This window comes from Pterocles gutturalis, unplaced genomic scaffold, assembly GCF_000699245.1.
Source record: "Pterocles gutturalis isolate BGI_N339 unplaced genomic scaffold, ASM69924v1 scaffold11042, whole genome shotgun sequence".
Lineage (NCBI taxonomy): Eukaryota > Metazoa > Chordata > Aves > Pterocliformes > Pteroclidae > Pterocles > Pterocles gutturalis.
The window spans coordinates 71,935-89,434 of record NW_010110327.1 but is presented as its reverse complement, the minus strand read 5'-3'; the positions used below and the strand labels follow the sequence as shown (position 1 = coordinate 89,434).

The 17,500-nt window shown below is 45.9% G+C and overlaps 1 protein-coding gene across 1 annotated transcript in view; it reads left to right on the top strand.

Annotated features, from left to right (window-relative positions):
* ZC3H12D (zinc finger CCCH-type containing 12D) overlaps nucleotides 1–4,259 on the top strand; it is a 9,222-nt gene extending 4,963 nt beyond the window's left edge. The window contains exons 3-5 of the mRNA XM_010073320.1: nucleotides 432–666; nucleotides 2,434–2,540; nucleotides 3,259–4,259. Of these exons, the coding sequence (XP_010071622.1) occupies nucleotides 432–666; nucleotides 2,434–2,540; nucleotides 3,259–4,259 (1,343 nt within the window). The remainder of the gene's footprint in view (nucleotides 1–431; nucleotides 667–2,433; nucleotides 2,541–3,258) is intronic.
* The last annotated feature ends 13,241 nt before the right edge of the window (nucleotides 4,260–17,500 follow it).

Sequence of the window (17,500 nt, the reverse complement as noted above, 5' to 3'; positions counted from 1 at the left end):
AGGAATGACAAGAAGCCAGAGTGTCCTCAGTAGCAGCAGCAGAAGTTTGTGTATTTATTTATCAGGCACATTTTAGTAAGATTCATACCAGGGCTGGTTATGAGCCTTCTAGCATCTAGTGGGGTGAAAAGGGAACTACAGGGGTTCAGCATATCTCTGGTGTAGGATTCAAGACATCCTTCTATGGGTAAGACTCAAAAATTTGAAAAGGTATCTCAAATTTTAAGACTAGACGCTTTTGTGAAAGACCTGATTTTCAAGTTACCAAATAACCACCAAATATCAGTGCATCTGGAAAGTTGCCTAAAGTGCCGGGACATCTTTAGATTCCTGTAGGTTTCTAGCATGTGATTGAGACCTGCTCATTATTAATTGATTAGTTTTTTCATTTTTATGTTTTCCCCTTCTCTTTCTGCCAACTATCCCACCAGATCAGCACATTCTTGAAGAGCTTGAAAAGCAATCGATCCTTGTGTACACCCCATCCCGGAAGGTGAAAGGCAAGAGGGTCATTTGCTATGATGATCGCTATATAGTGAAAGTTGCTTATGAGAAAGATGGAGTCATCGTCTCCAATGACCATTACCGGGATCTCCAGAATGAAAACCCCGAGTGGAAATGGTTTATTGAGCAGCGACTACTCATGTACTCCTTTGTCAGTAACAGGTAAGAGACAGCTGTTGTTAAGCAATCTTTAATCCAAACATCATGGGCCAAGTCAGCTCCAACATCAACGCACCTCCCACCAGCAGCAGAGCATGGGAGCCTTTTTCTGAAGGGAATTTACAGCAACTTTTCTTATCTCATTTCTTTAGTTCCTGCTCCCTCATTTTTGGTCTTAAACCCCCCCGTGTCATTCTTCAATTAACTTCTCTATTTGAAAGGCAGCGTTAGTGACCAGCTTTGCTTCTTTCCAATCCAAACTGGGATGTTAACCCAAGGCCTGGTATCTTTCCATTCCTATTTCATAGCAGGATAACAGAATTAAACCAGTGATAGAAGGCTGCCTATCTGGCAGTATTTTTAGTTCCCCTACAAGACAGAACAGCCCTTTTTCCTATGCCTTTCTAATCATAAATTTCTAGAAGAGAGAGAAGCTGGTCTCCCTGCCCTTTAGCCATCCCCACTGGGAAGGTTTTCATTAAGGCACTCGCAGTGTGTCTGCGAGGCTGAACTGCGTGCTCCTCAGTCTGTACAGGCTAACTTTGTCTGAGTTGCCTGAGGCATTCGTCATCAGCCAGTCTGGCTGGGGAACTGTGCTTAGGGACATCCAGTGCGCAGGGACGGGTGTGAGCAGAGAAGCTGCCTCGCACAGCGGCACTCTCTGTGGGTCAGGATGGAGACTCGGCTCTCCCACTACCGAAAAAATGGACGGGAAGGCTTGGCACTGGGTTTCAATTTCCCTGTAACATTGTTCACTGAAATGCAGTCACTGAACATCAGCATACTGTATTTCTCAAAGCTCCAGTCCTTTATCTTCAACTACCCCTAGGCTTCTTCTCTAGTTACTAATGGGTTACAAATATTTGTACGAGCATTTCCTCCCTATTTCACAGGGATTGCCAGATCTTTTCAGAACCCTTTTCTCAGAAAGTGTAGCTGTTACTCTGATGCTCATTTGAATAGCTTCAGTGGCACCTTCTTGCACAGCTTTAGGAACCTCTCAAAAACCACAGCCTGAAGTTGGAGCTTTCAGTCCCATTGTGCAGATGAACAAATCCCCGGTGATGCAGGGGTGGGTGCAGGTGAACAAATCCCCTTCCCCTCCCACCTGGGACTCCCTTCATCCAACAGAGTCGTTCTATGGGTGGGTGCCATGTAGATTCATTTACAAACAAGTCCAGAGATGCTAATTAGTTTTCCTCCTGAAGCATCACATTCAGGTACTGGCATAGGAGAACAAACAGTTTTATCTGAGCATCTTTGCAGGCCTTAGAGCAGGAGCCTTTACTGAATCCTTGTAAAAGGCTGGGCTTGTTTATCACACCACTTGCATGATCAGCTGTAGCTCTGAATTAACCACTGGTGTTCTAAATCTCATTCTCCTACAAGCATTTAGTAAGAGAAAAGGGAGCTGGCGGTGAGGCTCACCATGCTGGGACCACAGGAGAGTTTGCTGCTGCTGCTACTTCAGGGAAAAAGGAAGAGATGCTGTTAACAGCTGGGGCTGCTGCCTGGCCAGAGCTACGCCAAGCCGCCATGTATTCCCTCTTGGTTTAAATTATTAGGAAAAACCAACTACACGAAGCTGAAGTATTGGCTTGGCAGGCAGGAGGGCACCGTGTCTCGTAGTGCAGCCTGACTGCTGAAGGCCAGGCTACGAAAGGATCACAAGGAGTTTCTGCCCTAAGCTTGTGCCACAAGCTGTGATGGCACTTCAGCTACAAAAGCTTGAGGTAGTTTTGTTACCCCTGTGACTTTTTCCTGTTTCAGGTTTATGCCTCCTGATGATCCGTTAGGCCGGCACGGACCCACACTTAATAACTTCCTCAGCAAAAAGCCAGTGCTTCCTGAACCAAAGTGGCAGCCTTGCCCCTATGGTGGGTTTCTCTCGGTGCTGTGAACTGCCACCCCGCTCCCTCCTGCCCCTTGCTTCCTCACAGCGCTTTCCTGCGGCTACGGGCGAGTGCTGTTGCCACGCACTGTCCCCCTCGGCACTTTGTGTGGTAGAGCTTTTGGCCCAGGTGATGTTTTTTTTTCTTCCTGCTTAAGCGGCTTCAGCCTCGGGGAAGGCAGCAGCTGGTTCTGGCTCCTCCATCCTCGCCCGCGCAGCACCCGAGCCAGGCACCGTGGCCCTGCTGGCCCCCGTCCCCAGCCTGCACACACTTTCACATGGCAGGGTGCACTTCCACTACAGCACTTGGGAAAGGCCGTCCGAATGCTCACCCTCCCCTTTCCAGTAATGTGGAGGTTTCTCAGAGGCAAATCTCCACACTAGTTTTTTTTAAAGCAACCCTTTGTAGCAGCAGGTCTCCCCGTCCACCGAGTGCAGCAACGGGAACATAAATGGATTTCAGACACTTCCAAAATAGCAAACACTTCCTTTCCCTGCTGCTTCACCATGCTAGTTAGGTCAGCAATATTTAAATCTGGGGTCAAAAGTACTGAACTGGAAGACAACACTTCCCTCTGCTGTTTGTCCTCACCCCACCCTCTGTGCAAGCGCACAGCGCTGGGGAGAAGTGATGAGTACCCTCATCGACACGGGGGCTAGCAACAACCTTCTGTTTGATTTTTTTTTTTTTTTAATTCTTTCAGGTAAAAAATGCACCTATGGCAATAAATGCAAATTTTACCACCCAGAGAGACTACATCAGGTCCAGCTCTCGGTTGCTGATGAACTCAGGGCCAAAATAGAGGTCCCACTGAACCTGGGGGAAGAGGAAGAGCAGCAGAACCACTCACTGTACGGGACTGGGGGAGAGCCTGCACCGCCCAACGCCTGCACAGAAACGCTGCGAGAACCAAGCGGCTGCGCAGGGGTGTCCTGCTGCCCGGGGTGGTCCCAGGGGAGCTGTCGAGAGCAGCCATCTGGTGCCTGGGCTGGTGGCCCCAGTGCTGACCTGGGGCTGGACAAGCAGCTGCTGCAGCCAGAGCTGCTGGGAGACCAGCTGCTCCTGGGGGAGATGTCAGCGCTGGCCATCAGTGACGACAGGCATGGCTACAATTGCTCCATGTGTACCTCTCAGGACAGAGAGGTGACAGACAGCTGTCATCGCTGTGATGACCTCAGGCACAACGCGTACGCACTTCATCACCCCCTGAGCTTGGACCACACCTGCCCACTGGGGTGCCCTTTCCAGCAAGCGGTGCTCACGCCTGCACTAGGCAGGATGTGCCTGGACCACGGCTGGCCCCAGGAGCCCTACAGCACACGTGGGATAGGGCAGAGGAACTGCTACATCCCTGGTGGTGCTCAGCAGAAACAAGCCCTGGAGACTCAGCACCACACTTTGCCACAATCCACAGCTCTTGCCCCTGACCCGCTTTGCTTGTACAGTGAGCAGCAGCTGCAGCATGGTTTCCCCAGCCAGCCCCCACAGCACCCCTTTCTGTTAGACTCCAGGGACCAGCTGGGCTTCTTCCAGAAAGCCCACGCTTACCCCACTGCCTCTTACAGTAACTACTGGCCCTCCCCAGCTGCAAGGCCACCTTCTTCCCAGCAAGCAAACGTACACAGGGAACTGTGCTCCCTTTTCCCTTACGGTGAGGTGGACCACGCCATGGCTTTGTACCCCAATATCAAGGATATTGCTTAGCTTGACTTTACTGATTCAAAGACACAGAAACTGTTGAAAACTCCAGATCAAACCTTTCCCAATAAGCACAAGTCCTGGGGCACAAAGCTGAGGCTTCATAAAGTGCTACTAAAGCGCTTTATGGCAAGGGTTAGAGTTGTCCCAGGAGCACAAGCTTAAGCCTTGGCCAGTGATGTTGCACAGGGCACCTGGTCAAGGCAAAGGCTGCTGCTCACTGCAGAGGGATTTCGGTCACCTCCCATGGAAGTGAATGGGAGGGCTCAGGGTAACTGGGCTGTCAGCATTTGAACCTCACTGGTAACTGGTTTCAGGATGGCATAGATCTTCATTAATGCCTTGAAACACTAGACATGTTTTTAAAGTCTTCACCTACTGTTCAGCTACTGTAGAACCATGCTCTACGCATCTCAGTAACAGGACTGCCATAGGCCCCCTCTGACTCCTCGGTCAGCTAGAGCATAAAAGTAATTTGGGCTGTTCACCAGACCCATGCTCTCTGCTAGAAGAGAGGGTCTGTATTATTGCTTTCTAGCTTTCAAAGACACATCTCTTGTTTATAAACCAATGCTGTGAACACACAGAATCACTAGCAAAGGTGGTGGAGATACTCCAGAGCACTCAAAGATAGCTGCAGGTACATTTCTCAGGGATCACACACGATATAAGACAAATCAGGGAAGTAACCTTTAATACAAGTCCTGATGTGGACTGAGGGTTTGGGGTTGTTTCTTCATTTCTGAATTAATACCAAGAGGAAAAAGGAGCTTTAAAGTGTCTCAAACAAGGGTTAAGTCAACAATAGTTTACTTAAGTACCAAATGTGGTCCCATAATGCAATTATACAGCTGATTTATGATTACAAACATCTAAACTGTGTTCTGTTGGGACGTGTTTGATACTCATTAAGCTGTAAAGCTGCTAATTTCTGTATTATTCTACTGAATTATTCAGGTTATAATTCAAATATTAAGGTTGATCCTGAAAATTTTTGGCATTATACCAAAGTTTAAGTATGTCAATATGACATATTTTAAAAATGTTTTAACATTCTAAAATGGTCATCTAGAACACTTAATGTTCTGAATAATGTAATCTCTCTTCTTTTTTTTTTTTGTGCTTGGTTTTGAAGTTTTTTCTAAAATGGTCATCTAGAACACTTAATGTTCTGAATAATGTAATCTCTCTTCTTTTTTTTTTTTGCTTGGTTTTCAAGTTTTTTTTCCTATTGCTCTTAGCACTGATGCTTCATCAAGTCCAGCATTCAGGAAGCGTTTACAAACTCTCAGATCTTGCAGTATCTGTTAGATTCTTCTCTGAAGTGCCATTCGGGATGTTGTTCCCAGGCAGGAATTAAACATGTCCCTCACTCACAACTCTGAATTCTCTTGCTTTCAAAAACATGGCTAAGGAGCAGTTATCTATCTTTAGTGACATTATCACAGGATGCATTTTTGTAAGTGGTAATGGTTTGACCTGTTTCCCCACTTGGAAATGGCCACCAGGTTTTTTTTTTGGTGGTGGTATTTAAAGAATCTTCAACAAATATGTATACTGTATCAGTTCACTCTCTTATGGGCATTGTGGTTGGCTCCAGGAAATTCAAATTTGGAGTTTGGAGTATGATTTCTCTTCACAGAACACGACTGTTTTTTCCATAGATCATGAATTTTCCACTAATTACAGTCATAATACATATAACTGGATCACTGGAATGGCTTATAAATTTAGCCACTGCATATTACATAAATATTGGAAATAACATTAAAACAAAGCTATGGAATAAATGCCCTGTTCTGCAGTGCAACAGCCATCGCTTGTTGCACTGAAACATGCCACGCACCATACTTAACACATGGGAGCAACCGGAGACAGTTCATGGATTAAAGGCCTTCATTGTGCCTGTGCGAGGGCAGGGGCATTGGCTTGCCCGAAAGCCTCGACCAGAGCTCTCCCCACTGCTGCTGTACATGTCCATACACTGTCAGAGAAAGCATGATGTAGAGCAGAAAAACACCTTCCATGTACTGAAACAGAGCAAATCCCAAATGACAGCACTCAGAAAACACACACACAGCAACAGAGCAGGATATAACTGTATATGTCAACATCTATTTTTACGTCGGGAACGTACGCTCCATATTTCACTACAGAAAGCATTTTAAAACTGGCATGCTGCCTTTACATAGTGCCCTCAGCTTGCTGGAGACATGTGCGTAAGCTTTTCTCCTTTTCCTCTGAGGATACACAGGAATTTGGTGCCTGTTCAAAACCCTCTCTTGATGTTTAATAACTTATTTTTCTTTCATTTCTGTCTTAGTTACTGGGGAATCTCTCAGTAAAATACACAGAATGTGCATTCTGCTGAGAAAGTGTCTGAGAAAATAAATCAGACTCTGGCGCTAAACAGAAGTTGATTTCTCTTGGCTCTTCTGGTCCCCAGAGGGTGTTTTCTCACGGAGCTTTTGTTGGGAGGGCAGCTCAGCAGCAGCGCTGTGTCACTGCCCGCTTGAGAGGAACTCTGCCGCTGGCCAGGAGCCCACGGAAAGCACAGACTGGTTCGTTATTTCACCACAGCACAAACATCTGGGGCTCAGAACTCTCTGCTCCTGAGCCTTTTGCACTTTCCAAGGCAGGAGGATTTCCTTCTGGCTTTGGCAGCTCCCGAGGCAGGGGAAGGGGCTGCTAAGAGAAAGGGGCAGGCAGCTTTTACACAGCCGGGGTAGGAGGCTGCTGCCATTTGGTATCGCTGCGGAGATGCATCTGAGTCCAGCTCTTGCTGCCACATTGAAAATGAATCCATAAATCCTAAGAGGCTGAGAAAGCCCTTGATGTTCTTTGCTTTTTGGTTGTCAAGACGTAGAAAAGGATGGAACAATCCTCCAGGAGACTGGCTGCTTCCCTAAGGGAGATTTGCAGAGCTCCCAAATTAATTTTAAAGTTAAAAACTAATAAAAAAGTCATAAAAGAGACTCCCCTTCTCTACTCTCACCCTTTCCCAAAAAGTCAGGAAGCCACAGACACTCTCCTTTTTGAAGGGCTAGGGAAACTAGATACAAATATTTCACTGAAAAATCTTGGGTAGAGGTTGCCCCTGCGACAGCTCTTCAATATAAAAAGGGGGAAGGAGGGTGGCCCTCTGCACCCAGTGCAGTCCTGGGCAGCTGACAGTCGCTTCCTCCCACCTCTTCTTAAATATAGAAATTCCTCCCTCACAGAACATTGGTGGTAAGTCTACTAATTTGGTGAGCTTAGATACCATAAGAACTAATGCCATAAGAGGGTCTATGGAATAATCTTGGTCTGTATTAAATACTTGTATTTGCCAATTATTCTGAGACTTTTTGCTAATATTTTAACTCACTTCCCAGAAGAGCTGGCACAATTTATAAGCAAACATTTGAACTATTTAACAAACAAATAAATAGAACAAGACAGGTTTCACAGCTTCTCTCCTCCTTAAAAACACTGGGGAAGAGCAAGCAAGCCCTGTACTTCACCAAGCACGCATGACAGACTACCTCTGCAAGTCAAAAAAACCCCAAAGCCCCTGGTAAAAGCACAGTCCTACCTTGGACACAGGTACTCTACATATGTATCTCTAAGATAACAAATCAGATATTATCTTCCACCTTTTGCATGGGCTTTCCCCAAGCCAGGCAGAACATCTCTGTTTTACTCCTGGAGGCACACCTCATTCCCTCTGCCACCGTACACCCTTTCCTCCTCTGCCTCAGGAGATGCCTGCTCTGCATCCACTCGCACACCTACAAGACTGATGCAGTATTTACCTCCTACATGCTGGTGGGACTGGGATACTTTGAACTCTCGAGAAGAACAGTTTAATATTACAGCACCACTTGTCATTAGCACTATTAAGAAAGCACAATGACTTGCAATTGACAGTGAAGGGATTTTTATAGCGTTTTAGGCACGTCCATTTTTCCACCCCAACTTGGGTTCACTGCTTCAAAGTCTTGCAGCAGGCTCGGAGGAACTGTTTAGTAAGATGCACTGATGTGCTGGCTTGGCAAAAGCCATCAAAATGGACATACAAATAGAGCAAAGCTGTGAGCACAGCGGTTTGCGGGGACAGCAGATGCAAGGTGTCAAGCCAGAATGTTAGGACAAGACACATGGGGCTGGCAGGCCCTTGAACGCAGTAAGGACATGAGATGATGGGCCTCTGCCGATGAATGTCAGCATCAGAATTGCCCATTGTAACCGCACCGACAGCTCCTCCTCTCTGGCTTTCCCCCGTGTCACACAACTTCCTCGGCTTCCACAGCTTTTCCAGTTTTTTCCTCCTGTTCTTGCTGGGCTCAGAATTTCAATGGTGCCCTTTGCAGAGTGGGTTGCAATGTACAGAGTGCTCCCCCGTCCCAACCCCTCTCCCTCCACCTCCGCAGAAGCTGCATGCCCCCACCCACTTTTACTCCAAACCCCTGTTTGGTGCTCCCTTGGCTTCCCGGCTTCCCCGCTCCCCCCCTGCCCCAGCACTCACCTCCTCCCTCACTGTGCTCCTGCCCAAACCGAGACAGCATCCTGCCTCCCGCCTCACTCCTGCCCTCTGCCTGAAGGCTTTTTGGTGTTTCTTTTTTCTTTTCCTTTTCTTTTTTCCTTCTTCTTTTTAATTTTCTTCTTATTATTTTTTTTTAAAATAGTGTTTGTTTTTGGTGTTTGTTGTTATTAAAACCTTGATGCAGATACCTTTAGCCTGGCAGAGACCTGATATGCTCGGGCTGTTTTCCCATCCTGCTTTAAAACAGTCTTCCTAGCAAAAGTCGTTTAGGTAAAGAAACAGAGGCAAAGTTACATTCACACCTGCTTGTGCAGACTTGGTACATCTTTCTCTGAGGATGAAAGGGGATGCTAGCAGCAATTCAGCCACCATATTGTCTTATCTACCTTAAATCCTACTGTCAAAACAACATATATCCTCCACTTCAGCACCACCAAAACAGTGTGTTTGAGGGAGTTACTACTGGTTTCACGTAGAGAACAAATGAGCATTAGGACGCTGAATAGCAGAATAAAAGCATAAACTAGAAGCAGGTAGTAAAACATGGATGGCATAAAACCAGTCAATCTAGATAAAACACATTTTTCTCACAGAAGACCAAAGAGATATTAAATAAGATTAAAGAAATGGTACAAGCAGGTATCGTAAGGCACGATAAACCTCAGAATGTAATGCCATGCGCAGTGAAATTCAAAAGGGTGGCTGCCATCCATACCCCGAGCAAAGCGAGGTCCAGCTCTCCCCTGCGATTGTCAGCTTGCTGCATTTAATATCTGTCCTGCAGAGACTCTGAACAGCTAAGGAAACTGCTAAATACAAAGCAGTATCAACTATGGTCACTGAATGAACCACAGCGTCGAACACAAAGACAAGACAAAGATACCATCACCATTTGGCGATTTCGTTTCCAGATTAGACCTAGTTTTACTACAGGAGTAACGTTCTCCTCTCATTGCCAGCGGGAGGGCTGCAGATAGGCGAGAACAGCCTGACAGGACTCGCTCGCTATGGGGGGCCAGCAGGAGAAGCACACAGGAACGTGATGGCTTTTGCCACTTGAAATGGTGAAATGCACTACATAAATGAAACCACATTCTGCAGCTCCAGGGAAACCGAAGGCATAAATGCCACGATAGCCTGGCAAAGGCTGCAGTCCATCTGATCTCTGCTCCAAAAGCAGTGCTAAAGAAATTTTGGCTTGGAAGTAAACTTGGCTATGATTTGTTATTGCCAAAAAACACACAGCCATTGGCAGACAATTGTAAATGTTACGCAAAGCTATCATCAGAATGAGAAATACCGAGTTCTCCCCACAGGAGGTCCTGTTAGGAAGAGACTGAAGGGAATACAGAAGCTTGTAAAAATGTTATTTCCAGCAGGGAAACATTCTCGGAGAAGAACTTCGGCATCTGAATATCCTTTTGTGTATAACGTAATATACAACATGTGGTGCATACAGAGCCCTGCCTTCATTTAAAGAAGTATCCTTCTTAAATTACATAGGTCATACTTAAGCCCTGCAGAAGAGGAAAAAAAAAGTATAATTTAAAAAGCTGAAATCAAAAATAACATAATATTTTGGAAAAAAGGGACAGAGAATCTGAGTTCTAGATGAGTAGAAGAAATACTCTCCAGTGGTTACTTCTGTCCATCTTTCACGATATTGCATATGCAACCAGGGATGGTATTTGGGAGACACTGTGTTGGGTCAGCCTCTTCACTTTGCTCTTTGATGTTCTAATATTTGTGTTTGTCCAAGGGAGCTTAAGTAGAGTTGTTGAAAGAAAAAGTATAAACAGCCAAGTGGAATGCCTCTAGGAAACTTTTAGCAATGGACATCTGTAAGACATACACCAATAACATATTTTTAACAAACGCGAGGGCCAAGTCCACCACAAGGTGTCAATGTGGTAGCACTAGAAGCAGGATTTGCTGCTCCAGGGCTGCTCTCACCAGCCAGCCCCGTCCACTCGCAGAAATCCCACCAGAGGTGGTTGGTTGCAGGCACTCCATCCCTACGTCGAATGGAACTGGCACGAGTCGGCTGCACACGCTGGAGGGCTGCGTGGTGCAGATTCAGCTGCTTGGCTTGAAGACAGCTTTGCCTGGGCCTCCTGGCCAAAGAAGCTCCTGCAGCCTGAAAGAAATTAATGTACCCGCAGGCAAGGCTTGGTCACACTGGCTGACCCAATACTGCTGTCTTCTGCTAGCTGCTGCTTCACACACACAAGGCTTGGTCACCCTGGCTGACCCAATACTGCTGCCTTCTGCTAGCTGCTGCTTCACACACGGAGCTGAAGCACACTGCAATGTTAAGCATTTACATGGCATCTTAACTTTAGCATGTGTTTTATGTTTAAGCAGCCCTAAAGTGCACACAGCAGCTCAGCACCACGTCAGACCTCTTGTGGAGCAGCGAGAGGCAAACACAGGATCACCTGAATAACAGGTTTGAGAAAGGGGGCATTTTACAAAATCCAGCCTTTATCCCGTCTTTTTATTCTCCCCTCACCTGCGGTTCAAGCTAGGGCTGTCCCGACGTCGGCAGCTCAGGGTTTGTCTTGGCGGGGGCGCAGGTTCTGCTGCCAGGCATCCCTTCCCGGGCAGCAGCCCTGGGAAAGTCACTTGGGGTCAAGTTTAGAGTTCCAGGTTGGCACATTCTTAACGCAAGCCAAAAATAAGTGTGAATGGGAATCAACTTTATGAATTTGCTGAGCTGCCAATTATATTTTAAAGCTGAAATCTGAAACTAGGTTTGCCAATTGGATAAGTATCACGGCCAACCCTTAGACAGAAATTAATTGGAAAACCACTTTGAGTCCAGAGAGCACTGCCTTACAAACATTATCTCTGCGATCTTTCCAGCTGTACTTTGGGCATTACTGGTCAATCTGAACACAGGGGACGGTAACTAATTAAATTTATTATCTCATATATAGCAAGAGTTAGGCAGGTATACAACAAGTATTGCAGGCATGCAACTGTAAGGCAGCATTGGGGGGGGGGAGAGCTTTTTCCAAAGCAATTCAAAATGCCACAGTTTCCCATTGCATTCCTTTTACGCTTTCTTTCCTTGCATTTTTGGGGAGCGCGGTCACCACAGCTGTACAGCTGCCCACAGGCAGGTACCTGGGTTGTGCACCCACATCTCTGTAAAACTGAAAATAAAATCCCCCACTAGGCAGGCAGAGGCTGGGTGTGCAAGAAAGCACATACCACCTTGAGCTCACAGCTATCCGAAACCTCCTTGCAGCCTTGTTTCTGAGCTCCTTGCCAGAGGCACAAATAAGCCTCCTGGCTCCAGCTATCCTATCACCGGTGCAGCAGCAATGCTGGCTTGGAGACAGCATTCCCGAGCCTGCTGATGGAGTTGATGGGAGTCCAATCCCCAAGTCAAGGCAAGGCCAGCTTCCAGGTTAAAATCACTTCAGTTTCTGTCCATTGCCTCTCGGCTTTTGACTGTTCAGTTCCAAGAAAAGTCTCTTCTACAATCCATCGTTGGGCAGCTGTAGATAGCAATAGCATCTCTCCTCAGTCTCATCTTCTTTGAGCTAAAGAAGCCCAGATTCCTCAGCTTCTCCTCACACACTGTGTGCTCCGGGCCCTTACCTACCTTGGTGGCCTCGCCTGGATTTGCTCTGGGACACAGCACTCCAGGCGCAATCCCACAACCGCAGAATAAAAGAGAACTGGACCTTCTGGTTTACAGAAGGCAATAGGAAGTGAACTCACACTGCAGCAAGGTCTCACTGCTGACTTGTGTTCAGCTTCTTGTCCCCCAGATCCTCTTCCACAGAGCTGCTTTCTAGCCACCCTGTCCTTATCCCGTGGGACATGCAGGAGTCTGCATTTATGTTCCTTGAACTTCAGGTAGTTCCTGTCAACCAGTTTCTCCAGCCTTCTCCAGAAGTCCTTCTGACTGGCAGTCCTACCCTCTTCAGGCAGGCAGTCTCTCTGCCCTCCAGTTTGATATGCACCCTGGACTTGCTAAGGGTGCGTTATGTCCCAGTGTTCAGATTGCTAATGACTATATTAGACAATATCAGCCTCGTTATCAACACTAGGAATGTCACTCATCACGAGCTGGCAGCTGGCTTTTGTACCATTGACCCCAATGGCCCAGCAGCCAGTTTTCCACCCTCTCTACATGTCACCAAGCTATCTTTCTAATATTGTTGCAAGGATAAAATGGGGGACAGTGCCAAAACCATTGCTAAAGTCAAGGTAAACACTGCCGTTTTACCCCTAGTCGTGTCATTATAAAGCAACAGCATTGATCAGGCAGATTTTGACATTTCTAAACCCTAGCGCTAAAAACACTAAAAATGGTAAAAACGCTAAAAATGCTAAAAATGCAAAGAACAGTAAAAATGCAAAGAACGGTACAACCAGTAAAAATGATAAAAACTGTAAAAACACTAAGAACAGTAAAACTGCAAAAACTGCTAAAAACCACTGAAAAGAACGCAACGCACGCAACGTAAGTAATGCAAGGAATGAAAAAAAAAAACAAAAAATCGTTAAAAAGGCAAAAATGGAAAACCCGGTGAAACAGCAAAAAACTGAAAAAACAGCAAAAACCGCTAACAATGCAAAAACTGCAAAAAAAGCACAAAATGCTAAAACAGTAAAAAAAGCTAGAAACGATAGAAATGCAAGAACAGCTAGCAAAGCTAAAAACGGTAAAAAGGGTAAAACCGCAAAAAACTGCAAAACCCGCAAAAACCCGCTAACAACGCAAAACTGGCAAAACACGCAAAAATCGCAAAAAACGGAAAACCACTAAAACCAGTAAAAGCGCTAAGAACGGTAAAAATGGTAAAAAAGCTAGAAATAGTAAAAAAGCTTGAAACACTAAAAACGCAAAAAACGCTAATAATACAAAAAACGGTAAAAACGCAAAACCGCAAAAACCGCTCAAAATGCTAAAAGCGGTAAAAGCGGTAAAAATGCTAAAAAAAGCTAAAAGCGCTAAAACCAGTAAAAACCGCTATAAAACGCTAAAAACACTGGAAATGCTAAAATCGGTAAAACAGCTAGAAACACTAACACCAAAAAGAAGTGCAAAACCCGCTAGAAACGCTAGAAACCCAAAAGCTGTAAAAGGGCAAAACCTGCTAACAGCGCAAAGAACGCAAAGACCAAAAAAAAAAAAGCTCAAAAACTGCTAAAAAAGCCAAAACCACAAAAAGCGCAGAAACTGCTGGAAAAACAGAAACTGCTGGAAACGCACAAAGCGGTAAAAGCGGGTTTGAAGAACAAGAAACGCTTGCTCCCACACATTTTCTTTCATATGCATGGACATGTTTTCCATGACGAGTTGCTCCATAATGTTTCCTGGGACTGGCAGGAGGCTGACCAGCCTGTAGTTTCTCAGAGTCACCTTGTTATTGTTTGAAAACGGACCTGATGCTTGTCTTTTCCCAGTCTTCAAGAATCTCCTCTGATTTACCCAGCTTTTTGAAAAAACATTAGAGAGCAACATTCCAGATGTATCAGCCCATGGGCCAGCAGATGATTCCAGGCGCTGTGCCATCCTTGCTTTCATTTTTTCAGGGCTGCTTTAAATACTGCATCTGTGGTGCCCAGCTCTTGGCTTTCAGGGCTCCAAATGCAGTCCTTTTATGTTCTGGAGAATGGAGCTCGTCCCATTTCAAGGCAGAATTACACTACAGCCATTAGTAATAATATTACAGGAGCTATGCACGCTTTCTAGACTCTATCGTACGTACAAGAATCTGTAAAAACAACAGACATCCCCATCCTTCTTGCACAGCTCCCAAAGCAAATCTTCCAGAGGACACAGACAATTCCATGATGTATATATTTTACATTGCAGCAATACAAAGCTGGGACCCGAAAGGACCCACAACCAGTCTGCAGGCAGGGTTTTGCTGGAACATCCCCAGGGGTGCTGCTGTGGAAACGCTGCTCTTCAGCACACAGCATCCGAAGTGCAGGGTGATCTGCGCTGAAAGCCGCATACAGCTGCAAGCAAAGGTTCCCATGGACTGGCCTTGACGCGGTTCTGAACAGAGCAGGAAACACCGGCTCCTCTCCCGCCGGCTCAGGGAGCAGGCAGCTCTACACGGGGTTAAGAGAACAGCAACACGCTGCCAGCCCGCTGTGGACTCAGCTGCTCACGGGCACTACATCAAGCCCTGCGCCATCCAACACGCTAGCAGGAAAGTCAAGAAAGAATGAAAAAATACAAGGTTTGGGAGCTCCCCGTGCCCATACCATTGTATAACCCCTCACAACACTGCTGCAGGCTTGCCCGCTCCAGAGCAGAAAGGGCTAAAAAGGCAGGGAAAGTAAACTCCACCAGCCCAATAACGGAGGCTGGTGAAAAAACATCTGGAAAAGGTCAGCGAGCGTGCTGGCTCGCGTTGCTGCTCGAGGACATGCAGAGAGAACTAACTGTGCCTGTGTCCTGACAGCTGCCAGGCACTCTCGCAAACCATCATTAACAAACATCCAGAAGCAGCAGGCAGAAACTTCAGGTATGGAGCTGCTGTTGTGGCTAAACACACCCCAGGAGGGTTTCAGGGTGGGCAACACCACAGAGAGCGCTCCTTCAAACACGAGCAATGGCTGCTCTTTAGAGGATCACACAGGACAGGCTAACAGATGACTAATGACAGACAAAATAAGCCTCTGAGCACTCCAGTTTATGCCACCTACCTCAGGCCTTGGTCTGCAACTTCTTCACTGGCTGGTCTTCTCTGAGTTTGGAGTTAAATGATTTTACTCTTAAAAAAATGAAAAGAAAAAGGATTAGGTTATGGCAGTAACAGCAGAACACAACTGTGCCATGAAGTGAGCTGTGTCACCTCTCTGAGACCTGGCTAGAGTCATACAATCGAAATTCAGAAAAAAAAATAATTTAATCAACACTTGATAACATCTTTCTTTTGGGCTCACAAGTAGCAGCCCTTCCACACTGATCAGAAAACAGCAGCTGTGACCAAACGATGGGCAATGCTGATATTAGCCATGCCCTGTCACCCCCAGAGAGGATGTGCCATTCTGACGCCAGACCACAGGATCCCTACCTCATTAATAGCTCCACAGACAACAGGAGCATCACAGATGATTTACAACCATGTAAACTAGTAGCGAGGATACTTCCACCTGGGGGGTGATGCAATCCCTGCTCCAAAGCATTACTAATGCATTTTGTGTTAAAGTCTCATAAGATGGATTTCACATGTGAAATTCAAAGATATTAAGTTACCATCTCCTGGGGCAGCACTAGAACTAATGAAAATATTTTAAAAACCAAGAGGAGAGCATGGCTGCTGTGGGGTGACAGACTGATGTTCAAGGGGGATCTAGATGCCTACTCAAGTCTTGAACTACACCACTGTCCACACTCAAAGAATCAGTAGGTTCAACCCTGACAGCAGGATACAGGTATTCATCCAGGAAAAGAACAGGATGAAAATACAAGAGAGTATCAAGTAAGTGAAAGAAAATGAAAATTAACATAAAGCAATAAACCAGGAGATGGACAATAGTTTTTCAACAATACTACATAAGCCAACACAAGCACATTACTTGCCTTATATCCACGTTGAGCATGGCTGGGCTCTTGAAGTGGGAAGGAGGTATTTGAGCAGAGCACCACACGGCACAGCTACGCCTGACCATTATCTTGGGTGCAATTATAAATCAAGTGAAGAGAAAACTATTCTCTCCATCATCAAACTCTACTATTGTTTCAGGAAGCATTAAGAATCGAAACACATCACAGTTGCCTTGAAAAATGGTAAAGTCTGTTTTTCAGAGGAAAACTACTGGCAGGTTTGGAGTATGGAGCTTGATGGCCAGCGTTGCAGGGCTCGCAGAAAAGCACTCCCAGGTAAGATCCAGCTGGGCAGCTGTAGGGTCCATTAACAAAATGAAGTTTGCTCTCAGCCTTTCCTAGTTGGCTGTTCTGCTCCACCTAGTCCAGAGTCCCAGGGCCAGAAGTGAAGCTCACAGGGCCAGAACACTGGCCAGGCAGCTCAGCACTTGGTTTCCTTAGGGATTCAAAAAGCCTAAGCTAAATTTAGCTTAAAGCTTCTTCAAGCTCAGCAGAAAAAAAAAAAAAAATAGGAACCATTATTAAAGAAGGAAAGCTTTTGTCATGCCCTTCATAAAAAAAACCACTAATGTGACATTATTTTCCTTCCCATCTATGGGGCACCTGTGCCAAGCATTAGAAGGGGTTTCTAAAGCCAAGAGTTACACAGCCTTTTCAAGTTTGGGTTTTTTTTTTTTTTTTTTTTTTTTTTTTTAAATTGAAGTACAGCAGCAGCTTAGTTGCACTGGTATACTATGAACCCAACTTATTGAAAACCCTGAAGTTCAGGAACATGAACAGAAGACATGAAGAGATACACGCAGCTCCAAATGCTTGCACAATTGCAGGGGGATTGCACAAGAAACACTGCAGAAACAGAAAGGTCATACTGCCACTGTGGAACCAACACACCAACAACGCAGGAACTTGCCTGGAGTGGTTCAAGTCTCTAATAAGAGAGGGGGGAAACAAACAATGAAAAACAAAACACGAAGACAGGGAGAGAGGTGAATGAAGGCACAGGGAACAGCAAAATCTTGGGTTCGCATGCTGCACACTGCTCAGAGCGGAGCTGCCAAGTCACCAGAGCAGAGCATCTTTTAGAAAGTGAGCCAGTGACATAACACCACCCAGATAAACACTTGGCCTCCAGTC